The 25,125-nt window shown below is 41.9% G+C and overlaps 1 protein-coding gene across 1 annotated transcript in view; it reads right to left on the bottom strand.

Moving 5' to 3' along the window:
* Positions 1–1,188: 1,188 nt before the first annotated feature.
* Positions 1,189–25,125, bottom strand: part of HTRA1 (HtrA serine peptidase 1) — a gene marked incomplete at its 5' end in the record, with an annotated part of 57,178 nt that continues 33,241 nt past the window's right edge. The window contains 6 exons of the mRNA XM_006025126.3: positions 1,189–1,921; positions 5,621–5,716; positions 8,385–8,442; positions 8,569–8,683; positions 10,678–10,710; positions 11,537–11,731. Coding sequence (XP_006025188.1) covers positions 1,753–1,921; positions 5,621–5,716; positions 8,385–8,442; positions 8,569–8,683; positions 10,678–10,710; positions 11,537–11,731 — 666 coding nt within the window. The remainder of the gene's footprint in view (positions 1,922–5,620; positions 5,717–8,384; positions 8,443–8,568; positions 8,684–10,677; positions 10,711–11,536; positions 11,732–25,125) is intronic.

The raw sequence follows: 25,125 nt of genomic DNA, 5'->3' as shown, positions 1-25,125 counted from the left end.
TAGCCATATAAGAGGCTTGAGCGGTTTCCGCCCAAGTTGGAGGAGGAGAAGGAGGACTTCACATCTCGTGAAGAACTCTAAGCGCGCTGTGGAGCCTAACAAACTCCGCGTGTGCCTTAAGAAGGATATAGGGGCCTGATCAACCTCTAGCCCCTCCCCGTCGCCGCCTGATCCCTCGACGTATCCTTCCCTGCGTGCTCGTGGAGAGTCACCTGTCGGACTCTCATCATGGTATCCAGAGCTCTTTTCGGGTTATTTCGTCCGGTTGATTCGACGGGCTCGCGGTTCTAGAGCTCTCAGCCGGCCTTGAACCAGAGTTTGCGGTTAGAACTCTTGTCCGCTCTTCTTCTTTCCTATCCGTAACTGCAACGCAAGCAAGTTTTCCTGCCTGCACCGCAACCATCTACGGTGTAAGTAAAATAATCTTTAATCAACCTCTACGCGTCCGTGCCTAATTCTAGTCCGCCGTGCCGAATTCCCCGACCCACGTGCCAGGGCTGCTGGCCACAGCCCGCTGCGCGCCCCCGAAAGCCTTGGACCGCTCCCGGCCCGCACAATAGTCACTTAGTTTAATGCCGCACTGGAAAACATTCAGATGCTACAGCAACAAACATGATACAAAAGTCTGTATAGAACAGGCCACATTGTGAACCATGTCCCCTTCCCAATCACAGCCAGCCAATATTGTACACATTAAAGAATAAATATTATGAAGGTCCTGAATACATTACAACTGGTTTCTCTTCTAATTTAGCATCTAGAACAAGGCCATCATGTAACTGCATAGTCAAGTGTACACCATCAGTGGTCTGTGCACCACCATTCAGGAACCTCTACTGTCAGCAAATTGTAAACTGCGACTGTGTTTCTGAAACTGGTGGCATATAATAAAATGAAAAGAAGTGGGGAAAAAATAATGTACAAGTGGATGACTAGCATCATAACGTGCCATATGTGAGCAGACAAAGTTAAGAAACCGTATCTGCAGAATGCAAGTACTAGACTTTGTTCCCTTTCGCTGTTTATCTTGGATTCTGTTGTAGCATGTGGGAAATGAAAAAAAATGAAGTGGCTTTGGCTTACTGGCAGTGGAAATAAGTGCATCAAGAAATGGGTTGAGACAGACACGACACATTCCAAAGTAAAACATCTTACACAAGGTAAAATGAATGACACCAGAGAAGAAAATATTGTAGAATTATTTTAATAACACTAGGAAAAAAGATCATAGTATTAAAAATTCTGCATGGATTCTGAAGAGAAGGTTATTCAGTTTTGGGGGTTTCCTGTTTACAAGCCATTGTTCCAACTATTTGTTGTTTTTTTTTTAATTTAAAAACCAACAATCCTATTACAAAGGTATTTCCAGTTAAAGTAACAGCTAATCTATAAATACCTGAATACCACAGCACACATTGTGTGCATGGGTTTTCTTTACATCTTAGTTGAAATAGTGATAAACCTATCATGCATAGGAAAACAAAGGTTGATTTTTTTAAGCAGCAGCAGATGTAAAAGCCAGAAAAGAATATATTGCATACATAAAATACAAAAGGAAAATTATCATTTGCAGTATGTGACATAACATGGGTTTTGCATCTTAAACCTATTGAAAAGTAATTTTTGGCCAATACTAATCCACTGAACAAGCAGAATGTTGGGCAAAAGTCTAATGTTTCCTGTACCAGCACAGAGATAATGGTGGCAGTCCATTGGTGTTAAAAGAACATGAAATCCAGCTCATGTTTCTAGTTAAGGGTCAATTTCTTCAGGAACCACTGTTACCATAATATCTTCATTGCCTCTGCGTACAACCATGTTCAAAGTACTGTCCTTTTTAATAATGTCACTGACATCATTGGCTGAGATTATTGCCTGCCCATTGATACTTATAATCACATCATTTTCTTTCAGGCCACCACTAAAATATAAAAGAGGGATATGTTATTGAAGTTTCCATTTTCTCCTCCTTGTAATGCAACTGAAAGAGAACTGAAGTGCCATAAGCCACCAGGAATGGCAGTCAAAGGATTAGATTCAATTGACATACAGAGAAATATAGCAGACACACAATAGCAGGCTGGACAAGTTATGTGGTGATACATTATTAGACTATGGTGCTAAATCTCAGGTGGTAAGCATAACATTATTGAAACCCCTACAGTAATATTTGCAAGTGTATTTATGCATTTTTCATTAGGATCCTAGATACCAAATCAGCATAGAAGACTGAGGCAAATCTGTAAGGTTTGGGGGTTTTTTAAAGGTAGTTAAGGGGGTTTTGTTTCAATTTTTTTGTTTTGATCATAAATGGTAAAAGCAATTCAAGCTGCACACTGCATTTACACGTATTTCAAGCTGTGGACAGATATAGATATATAGATCAAATATCCCACACTGCTCTCAATGATACAGTACAATCTCATTATAACAACCCTTGATAATAACCCTGCTCTTCCCTTTTTAACGTTTCCAACAGCAGGAACTGATTTTTCTTATTGGTATGATGCAGCAAATTGATCAATCCTATCATAGCAAACACCTTCTGTTAATGAACTTTTCTCCTAGTCCCACGAGGGTTTGTTATAATAGGTTATATCCGAGTTGGAGCACCCGTATGATTTAAAACTAAACTCGAATAACATTCGCAGGCATTTAATACATAGATTTACCACACAAATGCAGGTTGTTCCACCCGTTATTTTCTTGCAGTAGTTTTCTGAAGCCTCAGTTATGTATCAGATTCTTTTGTGCCATGTGCTATAAGAACAGGCCAAAAGAGATCCCTTGCCAAACAGCATACCAAAGTAAACAAAGGACAATAGCAGAAAACAGTATAGAACATATTCCTTCCACTAAAGGTCTTTCATGCTCTGCACTGGGTTCCTCTTGTATTTGTTATATAAAAGCTAGCCAAGACTGCTGCTAGTCCTGAGGGATGGGGTAGGAGCAGGGAAGCGGAGACCCTGTACATACCTTCTGGGCTTGCCCTGTCTTGCATGAAACTCTGGCTCCGAGTCATGGAAATACTAACCCAAGTAACCAGATGAGACATGATTCAGCCCTTGAGCAGAATCCTTTTACACAGCCACAAAATATTCATAGGCCTTTTCCACCCACAGATAAATGCTTTACAAAAGCTTTGGTCAACATTTTCAAACAACTAGAGATCTCCAGTCCCTTACATGAAGGGCCTTAAATGAGCACGCGTTTCAGAGGTCGGTCAGGTGATCTGTATTTTAGGAAAACAGATCCCTTTAGAGAGCCAAAAGTTGGACAGTCCAGCTCAGTCCATCTGGAATTGTTGGTCCCTCTATATAGATAACAGAACCTGCCTCTCTTCCTCTAGCTCTCAAGGGGTTCATCTACAAATGCTATTAATTTGTAGTAGACTTACTGCACAGTAAAAATACTGCGCAGTAAGCCTGCCCAGGAGCTTATTTACACATGTTCCCTCTTCGGAGCAGATCTGCTCCCAATGGGAGCAACCTGGTACAGGGCTGCAGCAGCCAGGGGGAGCTCCAGGCTCCCTCTGGGTGCCAGCCGCGGGGCTGGCATGGAGCACAGGGCCAGTCCCCATGCGCACAGGGCCAGGAAAGCCCTGTCGGCTGCAGCAGCAGCCATCTCCCGACCCGGTACGCATCGGGAAGGATCCTGATGCGCATGGGGCCAGGAGAGAGCTGCTGCTGCAGAGCTCTCTTGTCCCGTGTACATGGGGACAAACCCTGTGCCCAGCAGGGCTTCCCCACACAACTTGGGGTTGGTGAGGACCTGTCCTGGTCTGGGGTTGGCCGGGGCCTGGTCTGGGGCAGGTCCCAGTCAACCCCAGGCTGCATGGACTGCTCTGCACAGACCAGGGCTGGCCAGGTCCTGTCCTGGTTTAGGCAAGGTCCCAGCCAGCTCCAGGCTGCACAGAGACTGCTCTACACAGCCTGAGGCTGGCTGGGACCTACCCCTTCCCATGCAGCTCTTTCACAGCCCCATGCCCTGATCTGGCAATCAAGGCACGGGGCTGGGAAAGAGCTGTGAGAGAGGGACAGGTCCCAGCCCCCTGCATTGATCTGCTGCTGAGGCAACTAGCAGCAAGCCCCCGGCTAGGTGGGGATCCAGGGGCTCGCTGCTAGCTGCCCCGCCGGTGGGACAACTCCCTGCCTCCCTCGGCTGAGTGAGGATTCCCCATCCAGCCAGGGGCTCACTGCTAGCTGCCCCACCGCTAGCTCCCCAGTCCCAGTGCTGCTCAGTTCCCTGCTCCTGTGGGGAGCCTGGATCCCCACAGTGCCAGGATGGGGGGGTGGGGGGGGAGAGGGCAGAGAGGGACCCCTCCCCATGCCAATTGGCTCCTAGTTTCTGCAGGGAGCCAGGAGCTGAGCAGCACCAAGACTGGGCCCCCTGCTTGTGTGGCGGACTGGGAGCAAATCTGCTCCCAGTCAGCATCTACATAAGCCCTACTGTGCAGTATCTGCTGTGGGGCATTTAGCAGTATCTACTGTGCAGTTAGTGTAATACATGTATTTACAGGTTAGTCTACTGTGCAGTAAAGCATCTTGTACAGACATACCCCAAGAGTGGTATAAGCCTTACGGCAGCAAGAACTCTTAGAACAACCTGTCCTGGTGAAAAAAGCAACCTTAATCATCTGATTTTCTGTGCAGTATACAAGGATGAATAATATTTAATTTCAGGGTAATCTTTTACTTATCAAATATTCAGATTCTGAGCTTGTCTTCATGACCTAAGATTTATTCAGTCTCAGATTTCTTCTTTTCTGCTTCTGCTTCTCTCTTTGCTACTATTTCCATTTTCACAGTCTAGGACTTCTGCATTCCTTAAAATGTAGTCTCACCCCAAGTTAAATCCAGTGTTATCCCCATGTCAAACAGGCACATTTAGAAATAGCACATTGAAGAACTAAATTCATCTTGCACTAAGTGACTGTTATATTGTGGCTATTTATTAGCTAGATATTAGTGCTAGATACTTTGCACACAGGCCATCAAAAAAATGCCAACGAGTATTAGTTCAAATTTGTTTTATGCCTACATGCCTCTAATACTAACCACGCTGCTTTGTCACAATGATAACTTTTGCTCTTGTCCTATAATAGCTCCAGTTTCATGATCTTGATAAGTTTTTTCCTCTTCTACCCAAAATACCAAGTAATTAATTGATTCATAAGAATTAAAATGCTCATGAAAAATAACAGAAATATTCCGATGATTGGAGATTTCTGCCGATAAAGAGCACAGAACATGGGCAATAGTGGCATATCTCCCACACTTCCAGACCAACATGCCTAAACCAATGTAAGCATTAAATGGTTGTGATAGTTAAATTTATCCTTTCACACTAAGTAAAAGGATACATTTAGCTATCACAACCATTTAATGTTTAAATCTTAAACTCTAGGCTGAGATTTGGGACAAGAGTTTCACTGCAATATTCATGTTGTAATATTGGTGGCTGCCAGTGAAATACTTAACTGAAATCACCATTTTAATCTAACAGTTATCAGATTGTAATCTGGTTACTTTAGAAACTTAATTTAGATGTGAAAGCTTCTTATTACTAATTCCTTAAACAGGTGGTGTTGGCTGTGTTGAAAGAAAATCTTTTAACTTACGCTTCAGCTGGTGTATCTGGTATTATTTCTATAATATAGGCTCCAGAAATAACATCAGGAAAGTCTTTATGGTGATCCTTCAGCTCTTTAGCTTTGCTGAAAAAAGTAACAGCGACATTAATATATTTTGACAAAGGGTCATGTAATTTCTGTTTGCTAATGTATGATATAAAAACTGAAGTGACATATATTGCAATTCAGTTCAATTTCTAAGGCTCAACAGTGTTTTAAGAACTATTAAACATTTTGAGGCATAAAGATTTCTTGGTACAAGGGTTTGTTTGCTTTGTTTCATTTTTACTAGCAGTCATTTCAATACTTGCAAGAAAACAAAAACTTAAAACACCGACCCATTACTTTAAATTTTCAGGATTAACTCCTTGCAAAGCACATTACAATAAAGCACTTACTGGGTAACAAAGGCAAAACAGTAATGACATCCAGATTCAAGAGAAAACCCACAAAGATTTATACCCATCACAGATAACACAGTTTTGGCTGCTCTTAACTAGACATCCAGAAACAGCTGCAAACTTTAAGGCTTCCTCTACATATTAAAGGTACAGGAAACCCTCACTATTTGCGGGTTCGGCATTCACCGTTTCAAATATTCGCGAATGCTGAACCCGCTTCTTAAATACACTTAAAGGAGCACCTCAGGAGCTCCACACTTGCTGCCATCAGGCTCCTGCTGCCGCCGCCAGGCTCCAGTAGTCACCAGAGCAGCCGTGCTCACCTCCCCATCGCCCCAGCTGCCAGGGGCACTGAATTCATGAACACAGACGGTGTTCATGAATGCAGTGCCTTATTCACGGATTTTGTCATTTGCGGGGGATACGAGAACGTATCCCCCATAAATGGCGAGGGTCGCCTGTATTGTGCAATGAACTAGTTAACTGTGCAATTACCTTGGCTAAGTACAGACAATCAAAAAGCCAAAGGTTTAATCAATTCAACTGTCACAGATTAGTCTAAGCTGTGTAGACAGAACTAATAAGCAAGTTAACAGACATTCACTTTGGTTCCAGAAATGCAGCCATGTGCCTACAGTGGCCCAGGCCAGATGCTAGAGAAACCTAGAGCACGCCTCCCTGCCCTGCTGGAGCAGACAGCTTGGGCCAAGGGTAGCCCACCCACCCTGCAAGGAGGAGCTTATGGGGGAAGTGCAAAGCATCCTGAGGGGCTGGGGGACCATGAGTTAACTTAAATCTGGAGGGAATCTGGGACAGAAGTTCAATAAACTGATGTAACCTAAATCAGTTAAGTCTGATACTACATCCATCTAGGTTTATCTTAAACCGGTTTTGGCCATTTTGAAAGCAGTTTATGTGCACTGAACTTACGCTGTGTTACAGATTCAAACCAGTTTCCAATCACTTATACCAGTTTATGTGTAATTTTTGTACTGAGCCCTTGAGACTAGCTAGCATGCTATAAAAAGCTCCAAACAGCTATAAAATTAGATCTCAAAAATGTGTACTAACCTTATAGCTGGTTGCTATTGAGCTTTAATTTACATGTGTAGCTGGGAGCCCTGTCAGCCAATGGGGATCCCAGCTGCAGGGTGCACCATGCCTGGCCAGAGCTGGGAGTTCCACAACTGACAGGACTTTCAACCCCAGCAGCTGCCGCAATCACAGCCTTGAGGGTGTGTGAAACAGGCAGCCCTGACCCTGGGTTCCCCCTGCACTAGCAATAAGGCATGATGGGATCTAAGGCACAATCCCACAATCATGCCTCTTGCCATGCATGTGTGGCATGGCAGAAGAAGCAATTGGGCAGATCACACATTAGATCCCACCGCACTTTTACCTGTACATGTAAAGGGGCCCTAAGAAACACGGCTTGTGTTTTGGCAAGACCACATGTGTTACTCAAGTCTTGCTAGGGCAACTTTTATCTGAATGGAGTGAACTAACAGGACCTGACAGAACCACCAGTTTCAGTGATCTGGTCCCATTAGTCAGGTATACTGTAATCTTACAATACCTTTTTGGTCCCTCCAAAGAGCCATAAAAATTGCACTTAACTTCCAAGCAAGGCTGACCTACATTCACACCCACTACATCCTGACTTCTGTATTTGCCATGCTTTTGCCCATGCATTATAAATACCAGGGCAACATCTTTTTCAGTGCAGTTTTTATTTTAGTGTTTTTATTTAATTTACCCCTTTCAGTCCTTTCCTGGGTTATTTGTTTTCCCTGCAAGATTTTACAAAGACAATAGCAGCTTGCAGTGTTTATCTATAGTTACTGATTTATACTCATGGGAAAAAAAGCTGTATTTTGTTACTGAACCTGAAAACCTGCAGTTGATTTATATGTGGGGTTACCTTATAACTGGATCAGAATGGTATATATGCAGTTAGGTGCTATGATTCATAAAGATACCATAGCCCCTGCTTCCCCCACCTAAACCTCACAATAGATCCATGTGGATCATCATATGTAGCATTCCCCCAGGGCCGAACAGCAGTTGTTTAATACTCTTCTTGTGGCCTTTTTGGAGAAAGCAGTGTTGTTATTAAAAATGGCTTCCATGAAGATCCATTGAAGGTTTCATGGCACTTTATAGGCACAAGCATAAAAAAGACAGCCAAGTACTGGCAGAAATATCAGCAGAGTCTACAGAAGGCCAAATTCTGAAAACTTATCTATGAAGGTCTCCTACTGTTACTGTGGAGATTAGTTTGCTCACAATACACGAATAGCCATATTCAACTAAATATATGGATAAATGGAAAACTGACCATCTCTACTTACCTAGGAGTGAGCGACATCATCCGTATGCCAATGTATTTCTTCTTAGTTACAGCTTTCCCTGGTACCAAGAAAAAAAGAAAACAGCCTTGACAGGAAGCACTGTGGGTCTCGAAGATAAAAAAACATTTTTATTTTGGTTCTCTAACACATTACATATACATTTTTCAAACAGATAGTACAATACCTTTTGATTGTCTGTCATGGGATTCAGTTAAAAACTTTTTAATTTTATCAGATGGAATTGCAAAGGAGATTCCAGCTGTCACTTTTAACGTGTTAATCCCAATCACCTCACCATCCTGGAGAAATAAAAAAAACGATATTTTAGGAAGCATGACAAGCCATAGAGAAATAACGTAAGGGAAGAGTTCTTACATGTAGTAACAAAAAATGTACCTGCAAAAAATTACTGTAGACTATTTCTAAACTGTATTTCTCCATTAAGTTTCAAGCGTTCGTTTTACTTTAATTTTCAAGTTTAAACTAAAAAAAAAAACAAACAAACCAAAAAAGCTATTCCCTGAACTCACAACCAGCAGGATCTTATTGTATAGTTGTTTCCATTGTTTGCAATTCATTCCAGGGGTGTTCACTGGGGGATACTCTACTAGTCAGCATTTAAGATGATGAGGAATTACTTTGCGACTCAGTATTTCTGATGAACAACAGTTAATCAACACCAGAAGCTTTTCCTAGGTATGAAAGTTGTGAGGAGGAGTTCATGGAGAAGGAGTTATCAGGTCCCAGATGGAATTTCTAGAAAGAGACACATCCCGCCATGGCCAAGAACCTGATGGTCAGTGGTAGCACTCAGCTGAGACGTAGGAACCCCAGAATCAAATTGATGGTCAGGCTCAGGCAGACCTTCATCACTGATTTAGAGTCAGTCTCTTTGATCTCTCCTGTTGGAACAGTTTCAGCTTGTGAAAATAATTAAATCTTCACTGGGCCAGAGAGATGGATTAATTCTACAGCCAACTGTCAGGACAAGGCCCTTGGATGCAAAACTATGACAGCACAAGGACCTGAATATGCACATCCCAGATGACTGCTCTAAATCTGTGGGGGGCCAGCTGTTTTGGAAAGCATGCTATACATTAGCCCTGCCACCTCCCCACATGCTACTCCTGTCCCTTTCTTGTACCTGATCTGCTGCTCTGCCTTCTGCTCTCTGCCCTGTGCTCCCTGCATGATCATGTGCTCTGCTCCTTGCCCTATCTGCCACCGTGCCGTCTATCCCCTCCCCAGTCCACTACATGCCACACACAGACGCTGCCTGTGCCACTTGCTGAATTCATGCTGATTTAGAGCAGGGTGGCCATCCCTGCTCTAAATCACCTGGCTGCGCAAGACCCCTTGTGCTATGTTATCTAGTAGCATTCACATTTGGATTTGTGAGAAGATGATGTCCATCTGTAGGGCACAGTCTGGCAGTCAGTACAATGTCAGTAAGAAGGATGAGATTTATTAAAACAAATAAGATAACATTCAATCCAAGGCAAGCCTGCTCCCCAGCACTGCTTGTTGCTAAGGCTATAGCAAAAGAAGTTTTAGCTGGAAAAAGCGGTTTCCACACACCCAAATTTTTGTTTTGGAATTTCAAGGAAGTTTCTCAATGGAAACAAAATAATCTGAAAGCCAGTGTTTCCTATGAAGCAGAATTTCTGCTCCCAAAGTCCATCTGTCCCTAGATACCTAGTTGAAGGCTGCCAAGCTAATACTTGTTCCTTTGTTTTCAACCAAACCTTGCTCACTCGCTCGCTCTCAGCAACCCAGCTCTAAAACGCAGCTTTTTCTTGAGTTTGCTAGCAACTGTTTTCGAAGAGGGTCAGATAAATTTCAAATTGTAGGCCAGGCCATGAACATCCACTGCCCTGATCCACATTAGGATTCTTCCAGGCTCTCAGAGTGTAGAACTGCAAGGAAGAACCAATCCCACTACCACTGACCTCAACTTCAGGATTCAGTGAGCTTGCCAACAACACAGATTGTAATTAGGGCAATTATCTCACTTATTTTATAAAAATAAAAATATTTTATCATCTTTTACATGTCATATCAGGCATTACACTCATTTTAAAAACAAATGGCAAACACTTTGACTACTGAAATCCAAATACATCCTGTGACTTGCCAAAGCAAACTGAGATGAGTGATTAGTAAGAACCCTGTGATGTTTGTACAGTCACAGCCAGTTAGCAACATCACTGAGCCCCTTTCCTTTGACAAATTTATCTAATAAAAAAAGAATCAAGTTTATGTCAAGCACACACATGTAAAAAGGAATTCTTACCAAGTTCACTAGCGGTCCGCCAGAATTTCCATACTAAAAATAAATAAATAGAAAGGATATATTTTAATATCACTGCATGACTTTACTATAAGCAGAAATTAAAGGCACTTTTGAAATAATCTCCCGCTTTCTAGCAGCCATTTAGGATCTTTAAATGTACCCCTTTTTAGTTCAGTTTTCCCAAAGAGCTGGCCTTCCCTTGTCCTGCCACTGAAACTTAAGAAAACAACTGTGGTTTCTTAGCAGTCCTGCACCAATGATCCAGAGCAGGGCTGTCCAACTTCTAAGCAGCCAGGGGCTGCACACTACACAGGCTGCAATGCTGCAAGCCATGGGGGCCTCCCACCTGCACCATTTACACAGGTGCCCCCCCCCCCCCCCCCCCCACTGCTACACCCTGTGCACAGACAGCTCAGGGAACAAGTGTTCTGATTTAAAAGCTCATACAGGGATAACAGTAAGAGAACAAAAAGTATCATTTCATCTTGGTGTAAAAGCAAACTTGGATCCTCAAATTCAAACTTGCTTCTTTAAAAAAACAAAAAAAGATGGATTTTTAAAAGGTGTTTGGCAGCCAGAGACTACTTTCACCCTTTCAGTTTATAATAATTTCCAACTGAGGTCAGAAGTTATACATGATACTGTTCAAGACTTTAAAAAAAAAATAAAATTAAATACCGCTGCATGGCTGCTTTCCATATTCAGACTGATAAAAATCCTTTTTTTTTTTCCAAGAAAATTCATCAACACCCTCTTTCCTTAGGAAAAAATTGTTCATGGACGTGTAGCTAACAGCTGGATCCAGAAATCTAAATTCAATGGAATAAGAATTACACAATTCTATGAAAAAGTGACCTACATTGATAATTGCATCTGTCTGGATGTAGTCCATATCGGAGTTCCGAAGTCCCAATTCTTTGCCTCCGCGTTGAGTGGTACTAACTATCCCAGTAGTCACTGTGTTTTGAAGAGAAAATGGACTTCCAATCGCAACCACAAATTCTCCAGGCCTCAGATCTGCAGATCGGCCAAGCAGCAAAACTGGTAATTTGCCCTACACATTAATGATATTAAAAAGAAGAAAAAAAAAATTCTGACACAGAGAAAAACAAAACCATTGAAACATGCATACATTGATTTAAACAAGGAAAAAATATACGCAAGCAATATTTCTGTGAACTTTTGAATCTGAGGAGCGTGGCTCTTCAGACTGCAACACTTCTTTTTCAACAAAAAGTACCCATTACATCAAAATCAATTATGGAACAAAAGAATCTCTACGCGCTGTTCTCCAAAACAAATATCTGAAGACACTGGGGTCAGAAGAATTTCTGACAGCTTCTTAAAATAATCAGCAAACAATTACAGATGTAAAAATGATGTAGTGTGTGATACTGAATACTAAAAAAGGAAAAATGCAGAAAAAGCTTGAATTAACTAAACGTAGACATGGCTAAAACCAATTCCTACGCTGAGAAGTGACCTGTAAATTCTCCAACCTATAGGTTTTTCTACTGAAAAAGTATAAAAGAAATTAAATCTATCCCTACCCCCTTTAAAGGCAAACTCTTCTTCTGAGGGTCATTGCTAATTAAGGTTTTAAAGTTTTTAATAAGGTTTTATTATAGGCTTTATAGCTCTGGCTTCTCTTCAGATCGCAAAAATCTTTCGCCTTTTATGGTTTATATTATAGTAGTACAGTAGTAGATAGGATCCCCCAGTATACAACCTCCTATTATTTTGGTACCCCATCTCTAACCCAGAATATTTATCCTGAACCAAAGAACTAATCCACAAACATCCATGAAAATCAGCAATTGCAATGAGTATTTCATTTTTGAAGACTTGATTTTATTCTTCACTGCTTTGAGTGAACCAAGTCCCAGATAGTGCCTCTGGTGAATCAGCTGCATCTTGGCATCACTAGCCTCTCACACCTCACTCACCCTGTAACTTAAAGCCATAACTCTATCTGCTTCAACCTACATATGTGGGAGTTGGGTTGTAGAGAAAAAAGGCAGGAAAGACAAGTGCAGTGCATTTCCAGTGTACTGGACAGAAGGATAGGAGTATGTTCCTCCCAGAGTAACAAGTGGGAAGGGACTGAGCTGGCTAGTTCCAGTCCAGAGGGAGCAGAGAGGGACACAGATGATCTCCACAGACAGCAGTCTGAGAAAGTGGCAGAGACCGGGGACTCCTTAGTGTCTCGGGCGGCCGGAGCCGACCAGAGGATCGCTAATTTAATCGGACGTCAGGCGGGCCGGCGATGGAGAGGCGAGACAGCTTATTGGTTTTAAAAGATTGCTTTTACTTATGCCGTGTGGAATGGCAGCGCAGGCCTCGAGGTAGCTTGCTTGCGTTGTCACGGATAGCAAAACGAGTTACGAGTTAACGAGTTTACAAATGAAAAGGAACCTGCAGGAAATGTGGGGGGGTACGTCAAGGACCCGGTGACGGGGAGATATCGGTGGGTGATCGGTCTGCCAAGTTTCCTCGATCGCACTACAGAGTTCTCCGTAGTTACTCTGCCGCGCGCTCAGAGGTCTCCGACTTGGGTGGAAGCTGCATGAACTTTTATATGTCTGGAGTGGCCAATAACGGACTGCTAGGTAGGAATAACTAATGAGGCGGAACGTGACCAAATTTGAAAGTAACTGCAGTTATTCAGGGCAGTTCTATTGTGACAGGGGCACTCAACTCATTTGGTTATGACACTTAGCACCCCACAACTCTCACATAAAAAAGAAGCTTGAAATGGCCGTTCAATGTTCATTCTCTTTATTTACCTTCTTATGTCAGTAAAGGTTGTTTGGAAGCCCCCAACACCATGCATTATACACAGTACAAAAAAACTACTAACCTCACCAACTCAAAAAAGACCTAGGTCACACTCTTAAGTTCCATTTTGATGCTTTTGATAATGTTACTTAGTCTTTAGTTTTCCCAAAAGACATTTTGTATGTGTGGTCCCAATTATATGACCTTTACAAATGTTTAATTCAGGAAGGGTTATCTGATTGCGCTCACTGACATCACTGAAATGCTCACATGCATGAAGTTAGCTGCAGGCATAAGTGCTTGCAGGTCAGGGACCCGGAATTTGGAAATGTGGGCTAAGCTTCACTGATTCCTATAAGAGAGTTTAAAAGTGATACTATTAGATGTCAGGATAAGAAAAAGAAAGGCGATGGCCACAGCCAAGTATTAATTAAATAGGTAGGAATAACTAACTAGTCAGGAACACATGGGTAACTTGATTTAAGCTTCTCATTCTGTGATAAGTCATCATCCCCACCAATGCACGCTATGTGGCTCTAAATGTTCAGAACAGGGAAGTGACACTGATTATTTTGTGAGACTCAGCTTTCGATCCCATGAGTGCCTGACTTTCAGATGATGCTTGCCCTGAAATTCTGAGTGTTGAGCCCCTAAAACTTGAGGCATCCAAACAGATCTGACTTCTATTTCTGTGAGTAGCAGAATTTGTTTAGAAATATATTCTATTAGACCAAATATATAGTTAGAAGAGATGTTAGATGGGTTTAGGGGCAAAATATGTCCTTGCTCTGACATTTTTGGAAATTTAGCAACAGCTTCTTTGGAACAAGAGGATGCACAAATTGTCTAATTTAATTATTTTAGATTATGGGAGTGGCTCTTTTGATTCAAGAGCACCAAAATACATGTGCCTAATTTGAAAGGAGTAATAAATGTATATGAAGTTTTAGTATAACCAAATATACTTAATATCAAGCATGCATTGGTTACTATTACGTAACTTAATAACTTTCAACTTAGTGATAATATTACCTTTGGAAAGTAATAACAGTGATCTATTAACTATGATACAAAACAAAAATTTTAAATGAGTTTAAATTGGGGGGAGGGGGATGAAAAATCAGGAACCAGAACCTTAATAGTTTTTTTTTTATTGGCGACTTTAAAAATTAGACAATCTAAACTATTAAGTGGTGTTTAGAGACTGGAAGTCACTGCAGTGATCCAAACAAAATACACAGAACTCAAAATATATTACTTGGCGTTGTATTACTCAAAAATATTTCAACTGGGGATGTATTTTATAGAACATGTTCTGGAATGCATCAAATATTTGTCGCATGAAAATAGCACCAATTATGTTAGTCAATATATGGTACGACAAACCACAGTAAAGGTGGTGGTGTCTCAGCTGCCTATGTACTGGAGCGGGACAATCCAAGGAACTAATGAAGAAGTGGGGCTGTATCATTGTTCAGCCACCTGTGACCGCAGCATGGACCCGCAGACTATGCAATACCTGCTGTTGTGCCCGCTGCTTGAAAGCACCTGTAAAATGAAAGATCTCGCAAAGTACAATAAAGGAGCATAAGGATGTGTAACAAAATGCTCAAGTGTAGTGTAGAGAAACAAGAAGAGGAATACATAGTACAACATAGATACAAATCACAGACCTCAGTTAATAAGCCAGCTATATCCTTTTATCCAACATCATTTCAATTCTACCAAAAATCTTACTGAGATGAACATACTGTTTTAATAAAACTGATTGCCAAACCCTTAAGACAGGACAAGATGCTCTATGGAAACTTCATCTTCTAGTCTCAAGACAGCAAGAAAATAATTAACCAGCTACTGACTAAACTGAAACAACTGGATAAGCAACAAAGCAAGAGAGAAACTTCCCCTCGTATTTCATAAAATTTCAAGAAACACTTTCAGATGTTGCAGTGCAGTGTAGCTAAATGAACACTGCCTAAGGGCCAAACCAGGGCAGCAAATACAGAAAACCCTGGAATTCACAGAGAACTCCACCAACATAACATGCAGAAGTTACTTATAAATTTGATTTCTGGTTTCATTGGAAAGCCCAAGGTCACACCGAGCAGATAGCCCTGGACAGGACACTGTTCTGTTTCCTCTTTCTGTTACTGGTAGAAGTGCTAGCTACCTCTTTGGAAAATATAAAACAGTTATCATTATTCAGCACACTCCCCCAGATGCCTTATGGCTTAAATAGCATATATTTAAGACTGTTGCTTAGACAGCATAACCCTTCCAGCACAACTCTTCTTTTCAGAGGCACAAGTTTACCCTGGATGTCTCTTCCAAACTCCTGCAGATATAATCTTACTAAAATTTATACTGGTAACAATATACAGCCAAATACTTTGAGGACACGGTGACATTTAAAACTAATATATGCAAGAGATAACTGACAAAAAATATCATAGAGTAAGCAATATTTTCCTCAATCAATAATGGAAAAAAAAAGAACCTGATGTAACCCCAACAAAATGTATTTAGTGTTTGACTTACATAAACATTTGTGTTGCCAGAATTGCATTTGGCAGCAGAAAGAAAAGGCATGAACAAACTCTGACTAATACAATTATTTTTGATCGTGCTGAGTGTTCAAGCCTGGGCCTATATTAGTTAAATTTCAGTTCAAAGTCCAACACTGTATGGATTGGCTGCAGATCATTTATGTGATTCAGCATGCCTTCTGGAAAGAGTTAGGCTAACCTTTCATTTGCTTAAAACAAAAAATCAACTGTAAAAATGTCCTCTCTCTAATATATTATGAAACATCATTTTGAAAACCATGTGCTGTCTATACTGGATGTTTCTGTAAGAAACTAGTAGTATCTCAAGAAAAAGGTTTTTGAACTAATGTTCTGTAACTACAAAAGTAACCTATTCATTTATCATGGTCATTGAAGGAAGACTGAAGTTACATTTGTTTATGTCAATATTGAATTTTTAAAGTTAATGTGGAGTTGTGTGGGCCTCAAGGAACTCTCTGTAGGATCAGAAACAGGGAAAGGTACCCAGAGTAAAAATTTCAAGTGCGTCAGTGATTTAGGAAACTAGGTAGCAAATTAAAGTCAATGGGACGTGCATGCTTTCCTGGACCTTACTGCCCATATCTATTTTCTCAGTAAGCCATCTTTATATTTCTGGTGTTCAAGGAAAGCTTTACAAGCAGCCAAGTCAGACTCTTTTCAGTTTGCCCACTTCCTTCTTGACGTGTGGGGCCCACAACTGGATTTTACTGAATTTCATCTGGTTGATGCAGACTATTTTTGCAGTCTATCCAGGTCATTCTGGATCCTAGCTCTATTCACCAAAGCATCTGCAACTCCACCCAACTTGGTGTCATCTACAAATTTGCTAAGTGTACACTCAGTCTCATCACCCAAATGATTACAAGAATATATTAAACAGTACCAGACCCAAGACCTCTAGGGAACCCTACTTGATACTTGCTCCCAACTAGACACTGAGCCATTGATGCATCTACATTGGGTGCATCTACATCTTTATTAATGCACCCTAGTTACTACTAACTAAATGCACAGTAACTTGCGCTAGCATGCAGTAGCTCCAGCGCACATTTTTTTGGTGACACTTACTGCATAGTAGTTTAATAACACTGTGCTGTGTTATCAGGCTACCGCGCAGTAAACGTCTCGTGTAAATGCACCCACTGACTCTGATGATCCAACCTGTTTTGTATCCACCTTACAGTAATTTAATCTAGTCTTTATTTCCTTAGGCTGTTAATGAGATGCCATGGGAGCCAGTGTCAAAACATCTTAATCAAAGTATATCACATTCACTGTTCTCCTCCAATCCAGAGACAATATCATTTTATCAGAGAGCAAAATCAGGTTGGTCAGACATGACTTGCTCTTGGTGAATCCTTGCTGGCTGTCCCTGATCACCTTGTTCTCTTCTACATGCTTCACAATAGATTCCTGAAGGACTTGCTCCATGATCTTACCAGGTATCAAGGTGAGGCTGACTAGTCTGTAAATCCCAGGATTCCCTTTTTCTGTTCTTAAAAATGGGTCTTTTTTTACAATCATCTTAATAAATGGAGATTTTCCCTGAATTTTCCAATCATCCAGGGCCTCTTAACTAATACAGAGATTTTTCCTTAATTTTTACATAAGAACTATTATAGCACCAGGATGCTATAACAACAAACAGAACATCAAGCTAGCCTATCAGAGACTATAGATCTGCCATGATGATTAATTAAAAGCCTAAATGAACTAATATGCCTTGCAGCATAATGCAGTGCATAAAGCACAGGGCTAGAAGCCAGAAACTTCCAACCCCAGCTCTGCCAATGACTCACTGTGTGGCCTTCAGCAATTCATAAACTGTTCCTTCCATTTTTCCTCCTATTATCTCTCAGGGGTGTTATATATAAGGATCACAACATAAATTAAATCTGAAAGCAGGCAGGGCACAAACAAGAGAAATATGCCTAAACATGTACAACCATAATCAGAGCCTGATTCGCTGTTTACCCTTTGTCATGCAAAGAGCCAACAGTTGGCAATAGCACCATAGGCATTTTTCACTTCAAAGTCTTTACATTTTAAATATGGATTTGCCCTATAAACCCTTAAGCTAGGGACAGACATTCAAAAAGCCTAAGCCTGAATTGATTCAATCTTGCAGGTTAGTCTAACCTGGCTAGGTTAAATCAGTTTGTAACAGCACAGAGATCCCAGAAATGCAGGCACATGCCTGCAGTGGCTTAGGCTAGAAGCCGGGGGGTGCTACAGCAACCCTCCCTTCCCTTCTACAGCGCTGAGATGAGGGGAGCATGGCCGGGCCCCAGCAGGGAATTGATAACACAGTGTTTATCAGCCCATTAAGAAAACAACAGAGGGACATTACTAGCTATCTGTTGATTTTGCCTTTGTCCCATCTGCCACAGCACAGACCATAGCCAGCAGGTGGTCTGCTAGCTAATGCTGAAAGGTGTCTGTGTAAGGCAGAGGGAACAGGGAATCCCTGCTTAGCAGTGAGTGGGGAGAGGAGGGAGGGAGCAGGGGAAAGCCAGGCAGATGCCTGCAGTCTCTGCCAAGCTGCAGCCAGGGAGCAGAGGGGAAGGGCCAGCTCTGCTGTGCAGCAGAGAGCCCCACCCAGTCCAGAGAGCATGCCAGGATGCTGGGGAGTCTGGATTATTTTAAAGCAGCAAGGGGTCTGGGACAGAAATTGTATAAATCAGTTTGACCCAAATGAGTTAAGTCTGATACTACATTCAACCAGGTTTATCTCAAACCAGTTTCAGCCATTTTCAAACTGGTTTATGTGTACTGAACATGGGTTCTGTTACAGGTTTAAACCAGTTTCTGATCACTTAAACTGGTTTATGTGTAATGTCTGTCTAGCCTTAATGCACACAATTCCAAGCACTACCAACACAAGTTTAGGTGGAATTCATGAGCTATTCAGCTGCAGCAATGCTACAAAAGTCTAGACCAAGTATTAAAGAACTATGTACCAAACAGAGCCAGATACTCAGCTGGTGTGAGTTAGTAAATGCAGATATGGCAGCTGAGTCAACGGAGATTTGCCTATTTGCATCTGCTAAGGATTCTGGCCTGAAACTACAGAAACTATGTTCCTTTTCTGAAACTACAGAAAAGGGACTTAGCTAGACAAACTGCAACAACCACAATCAAAATCTGGCTTCTGCACTGAGATAACAGTATATTTCAGAACAAATTTACACTGAATTGCAAATCTCTGCAAACATTTCACATATTCTTAAAAAGAAATCCTCTATTAGACCAAGTCTGTGAACAATTTGTAAAAAGGACAAGTATTATAAAATATGCCACTGTGACCCATTAAAATATTGATATTTTCTTAAAACATAAGAGAATCAATACTGTAACAGGAGCACAACTACAACCAGCATACTACAAGAAAACTGACTGTTCAGTATCCAAGCTAGTCATATCAATACAAAATAAGAAAGAAAAAGGAAAGGTTAAGACCAGAGTCCTGAAGGAGAAAGGGGCATGAAATGGGTGAAGCTAAATGGAAGATAGAAATAAATTGGGAAGAAAAGATAAATACTGAGCTATACAGATTTTTTTCCCTGTTACTGTATTAAAAAAAGCTATCAGGAAAATTATAAAACATAAAAATGATTCCATTTGGATTTAAATTTAGCTTCTCATAAAAGGCTATTTTGCTTAATATTCTAAGTATTTCCAAGTACAGGCTCAAATATAACATCTTGCTTGTTCAGTACTTTCCCAAAGTAAGCCTTCAGCAAAGAAAGTACTTTGCCCATATTTAAGAAAGGGAAGAAGGGGGATGCAAGTAACTATAGACCAGTTAGCCTCACCTCAGTCCCTGGAAATATCATGGATCAGATCCTCAAGGAATCCATTTCTTAGCACAGGGGTTTTCAACCGGGGGGTACGCATACCCCTGGGAGTACTTGGGATGGCCTAAGGGGTACTCGGCAGCGGGCACCGCCACTTCTGCTGCCACGTCACCGATTGGCTGCAGGGGGGACCCCACCCCGGTCGGATGCTGGGGGACCCCCCTCATCAACTGGCTGCTGGGAGACTCCTGCCTTCTCTACCGGCCACCGAGTGTACACTCGCTCAAAAAGGTTGAAAATCCCAGGTCTAAGAATTCAACCAGAAAAGGAATTAAATATTCTAAGTACAGCTCAGGGCCTTAATAACAACGATACTAACAAAAGGTGGATCCCTCCAGTGGCAGTAAGCATACACTCTGCCAACCTATAAGGGCACTGTTTCCCGCATTTTTCTCCTTTGAAAGAGACAGTCTGGGTTCTTCTCCTTAAAATGAGTAGCCCAGACTTTACTGCATTTGTCTGTGGCAAATGGAAAACCCAGATCCCTGACCAGGAGTCAAATCCTGCCAATGAGACAAAGCCTAAGTAACTAGTGACAAGGAGGAATGAGAATCCTTAGCCCAGCTTGGGCATGTTTTCCTATGTTGCCATGTCATAGCTGCTAACATAGGATGGGGGTGAGTGGCCCATGTTAAGAGTCCATGCAGGAGTTCAGCTTTTCTGGAAAGATCATCTAATGATCTTCATCATTAGAACACAATTCTTGTTGCTCAGCTTTACTTTTCCTCTGTTGTGCTAACCGTGCTTCTCCTTATTAGACCACCATAAAAGCTTCTTTCCTTCCTTGGTGTTTGCAGTTTCCAAATACCAGGAGGCAGCTGGAATCAATCTGGTTTTTATTTAAGCAAGGTGTAAATATCTGACTTGCAACACATTTCCAAATACAATTCTTCTAACTCTTCAATAATTTTAGTCTTTGGAGCACTCTCCAATTTGATAACTTTCTCTTTGAGAGAGTTTTATTGTGGCTTTACTATCATCAGTGCACACGGGATGAACTACCACTTCACTGGTCTTTGAATTGATCTCTCTGACTTTGCAGCCCAGAGGATAATCACACTGTATCATTGGATCAAGACTGCCTCTTATAGCCCTTACATCTTTTCCAGCAGTACTATTTTCCAGGACTCCTTCCCAGAATAACCATTATCTGTGTTCAGAAATATCTTCTTAAATATTATATAATTATATGGTCAGGGGGGTTTCTGGGATTGTCTCTGACACTACTGCCTGCTTTCATACTTTCCCAATGTACTGCATTTAATCACAGAAATTCTTATGAAATGCAAGGGTTCTCGTCTCTAAACTGTAACAAATAAACGATTATGCTCCTCTCCCCCGCACCTGCTGCTTTTCATGGACTTAAAAGTTCTTTTCAGTGGTACAGGAGGGTGGGTCAGTGGAAACCAGTTCGTTCTACTGATGCCTACAATTTAGTCTCTTATTTAATTTCCAATTCCATTCAGAAAAGCCAAATTACTTCAAGCAGCCTGTCCTCAGCCAGTAGACCATAGCTGAGAGGAAAATAGTATGCATGCCCCTGCAAGAACTGCTTTAGGGACACTGAGGGGCAGTCTAGACTCATACTTCATAACTTCATGTCTTCCAGCACACAGGCATATTTGGGTCTTTTCAGATCTTCCCTTAAAATGCTTGCACCAAACATGAGAATTTGTTCTTTGTCTTTAATGACATCTTCAAATAATTTCTCTAAAGGAAGTGAATTTGCTTCCTGCTTCAGAAATAAAACTGCTTGATAGCCCTTTCTTCCTTGCACCAGGATTTTAAAGGATTTTGTTCAATCACATCAAAGTTTTTAAACCAAGAACTCAGCTTAAATTTAAATAAAGTTGACTAAGCCAATTTGTATTTTAAATTGCTTTTATGGATCTAAAAGTCTATGTGGTATTTAAATATAAAAAGGATGTCTAAACAATCAAGCTGAAGGCATGTACAGTAAAATCAGCAGTGACTGTCCAAACAATAAACTGAATTTTCAGGAGACAGTATCCATTCTCTTTTTATTTCTACATGAATGCACATTGAAGCAGTTTCACATGAAGAATGATTTTTTTTAGCTGCAGTATTCACCAAATGCAAGTTTATTCCTACTTCTGGTAGAAATACTAGTGCCTTGAGGCCCCAAACACAATTAAGATACGGTAGAGACACAAGTTATACAAAGCAAAAAAGTACGGTAATTAAATCTAAGAGGGAAATGGGTTTCTGCAAAAATGTCAAAGTTCCAAATTTTCAAAGTTTTTCATGGAAAAATACAATCTCTCTCACTCACACACGGAATAATAAATCTCTGAGAACAGTAAATTGTCCTTTTTCAGACATTCAGCTGTAACATGAAAAACAGATTCAAATCCCTGTTCTCTCCAATTCAAAACCAGGAATTGATCCTGAGTCTCCTACATGAGATGAGAGCCCTTACCATGGGGCAACTGCATAATCTGAGAGTTGGGGATGAATCTCACTGCTTTCCAGGGAAAAATTAACATCTATCCTGGACTTTAGCAACCTCACCAATTAAACTGACCCCTTCCCAGAGGAAGTCTGAATTAAAAAGACAAAATGTTTTCCAAAGAAAGTCTGCTTTGTCAAAAATTTCCCTACCAGCTTTAAGCACAATTAGGCAAGGACAGTATAAAGAGCTGGCAGCTGAATATATGAATTTTAATCAGACTGCAAATCATGGAAGTTTGCCTGGTACTGGTTAGCTACATAAAACATGGAATCAATGCAGAACTCATATCATGCAAATGATGCAACTAAGCAGCATACTGTGAATGTTATATTGATTCACTAGGTAACAAGTTGCTAGGTATTAGTAGCATAGCCATATAACATTGTGCCTGATCTACAACGAATTTGGAATGGAAAAATGCAAACATTTGCAAAATGGCCAGCTAACTGACAACTGCTTGCTGAAGAAAATTGTAAATAATTTCAAGGCAATGAATGTGTTCGAACATTAAAGAAATGAAATTGGTGGAATAAATTGTTGACTAACAATTCTAGCCCATCTATAATAACCACAGCATGTGACCAGAATGATTGCGCTCCCCATTGTATAGGAACATTTTACACACTTCATTTTCTTTTTCCCTTTTCAAAAAGTCAATGTATAAAACCCCTCAAAGAACGCAGAAACTTAGCTGGCACATATACTTATCTGTCTGAATTTGCTGACACCAAGAAACAAAAACTCAAGAAACTTGTGCCAGAGGCTGCTGTTGCACAGTCAGTTAGATTGGCTCCCTCCTCCTCAATTCCAGCTGCTGCTACAGACCTCCATGCACTTCTCGCTCACAAGGAGCCTAGAGAAATGTGGGGGCAGCTGGAGATGAGAGCCAGCCAGCTAGTTCTCTGTGGGCCACCAACAAATGCTCTGCAGAAACAAATCTCAACACTCTCTAAACACTCTCAGGCGATTAGTCAAGGACGCACTGCAGAGTAGGAGTTTTGAAGTGATGGGAGCCCAAGAAGGGTGGCTGTGCCTTAAGGAAACGATCCTTTGGGCACAAAGCGAGACGATCCCCGTGCGAGGTAAAAGAGGGAAAGGGGCCAGGAGGCTTCCTTGGCTGACCACAGAAATCCAGGGCAGTCTAAGGGCCAAAAGGGGAGCACACAAAAAGTGGAAACAGGGAGAGATCACCAAAGACAAATATACCTCCTCTGCTCGTGCTTGTAGGGAGGCAGTTAGACGGGCCAAAGCTACCATGGAGCTGAGGATGGCATCCCAAGTAAAGGACAACAAGAAATTGTTTTTTAGATATATTGGGAGTAAAAGGAAGGCTCAGGGAGGAATAGGACCCCTGCTAAATGGGCAGAAACAACCGGTGATGGACAGGGGGGACAAGGCTGAACTCAACGAGTTCTTTGCCTCAGTGTTCCTAAGCGAGGGGCACGACAAGTCTCTCACTGGGGTTGTAGAGAGGCAGCAGCAGGGCGCCAGACTACCATGCGTAGACCCTGAGATGGTGCAGAGTCACTTGGAAGAACTGGATGCCTTTAAGTCGGCAGGCCCGAATGAGCTCCATCCGAGGGTGCTGAAGGCACTGGCCGACATCATTGCAGAGCCACTGGCGGGAATACTTTTACACGCGTGGGGCACGGGCCAAGTCCCGGAGGACTGGAAAAGGGCCAATGTGGTCCCCATTTTCAAGAAGGGGAGGAAGGAGGACCCGGGGAACTATAGGCCACTCAGTCTCACCTCCATCCTTGGCAAAGTCTTTGAAAAAATTATCAAGGCTCACATTTGCGAGAGCCCGGCAGGACAAATTATGCTGAGGGGAAACCAGCACGGGTTCGTGGCAGGCAGATCGTGCCTGACCAATCTAGTCTCTTTTTATGACCAGGTTACGAAACGTCTGGACACAGGAGGAGGGGTGGATGTCGTATACTTAGACTTCAGGAAGGCCTTCGATACAGTATCCCACTCCATACTGGTGAACAAGTTAAGAGGCTGTGACTTGGATGACTACACAGTCCGGTGGGTGGCGAATTGGCTAGAGGGTCGCACCCAGAGAGTCGTGGTGGATGGGTCGGTTTCGACCTGGAAGGTCGAAGTTATTGCCTGCCTGGTACTGGTTAGCTATATAAATCATCAAATCAATGCAGAACTCATACCATGCATATGACATAACAAGCAGTATCTGCAAGAATAAAGTAAAACCATGTCAACATTTTATATTACACAGTGAGATTATAGAATATAATACAGTTTCAGTAAGAGTCAGGGAAGACCTAGGGAAGAAAGTTTGGGATGAAATGAGGAATTTGCAGCTCTGTTGCTGGTAAGAAAAAAGAAAAAGAGGCCTTTAAATGATACGGATAGCAAAGACTGGTAGTTGTGCGGGCCGGAAGCGGTCTGAGGCCTTCGGGGGCGCGTGGCGGGCTGTGGCCAGCAGCCCTGGCACGTGGGTCAGGGAATGCAGGACAGCGGACTAGAATTAGGCATGGACGCGTAGCGGTTGATTAAAGATTATTTTACTTACACCGTAGATGGTCGCGGTGCAGGCAGGAGAAAACTTCACTTAAGTTGCAGTTACAAAACTCGTACGAACAAGACCCGTAGAAAACTCGAGCCTCTTGAAATAACTCGGGCAGAGCTCTGGATACACACACACACGAAGTTTGTTAGGCTCCGTGGACCGAGCGCGCAGGGAAGGGTAAGTCGAGGGATTAGGCGGCGATGGGGAGAGGCTAGAGGTTGATCAGGCCCCTGTATCCTCCTC

The sequence above is a fragment of the Alligator sinensis genome, unplaced genomic scaffold (genome assembly GCF_000455745.1).
Source record: "Alligator sinensis unplaced genomic scaffold, ASM45574v1 scaffold28_1, whole genome shotgun sequence".
NCBI classification, from domain to species: domain Eukaryota; kingdom Metazoa; phylum Chordata; order Crocodylia; family Alligatoridae; genus Alligator; species Alligator sinensis.
Note: the sequence above shows the minus strand (reverse complement) of the source record. Positions and strands in the feature narration are given on the sequence as shown.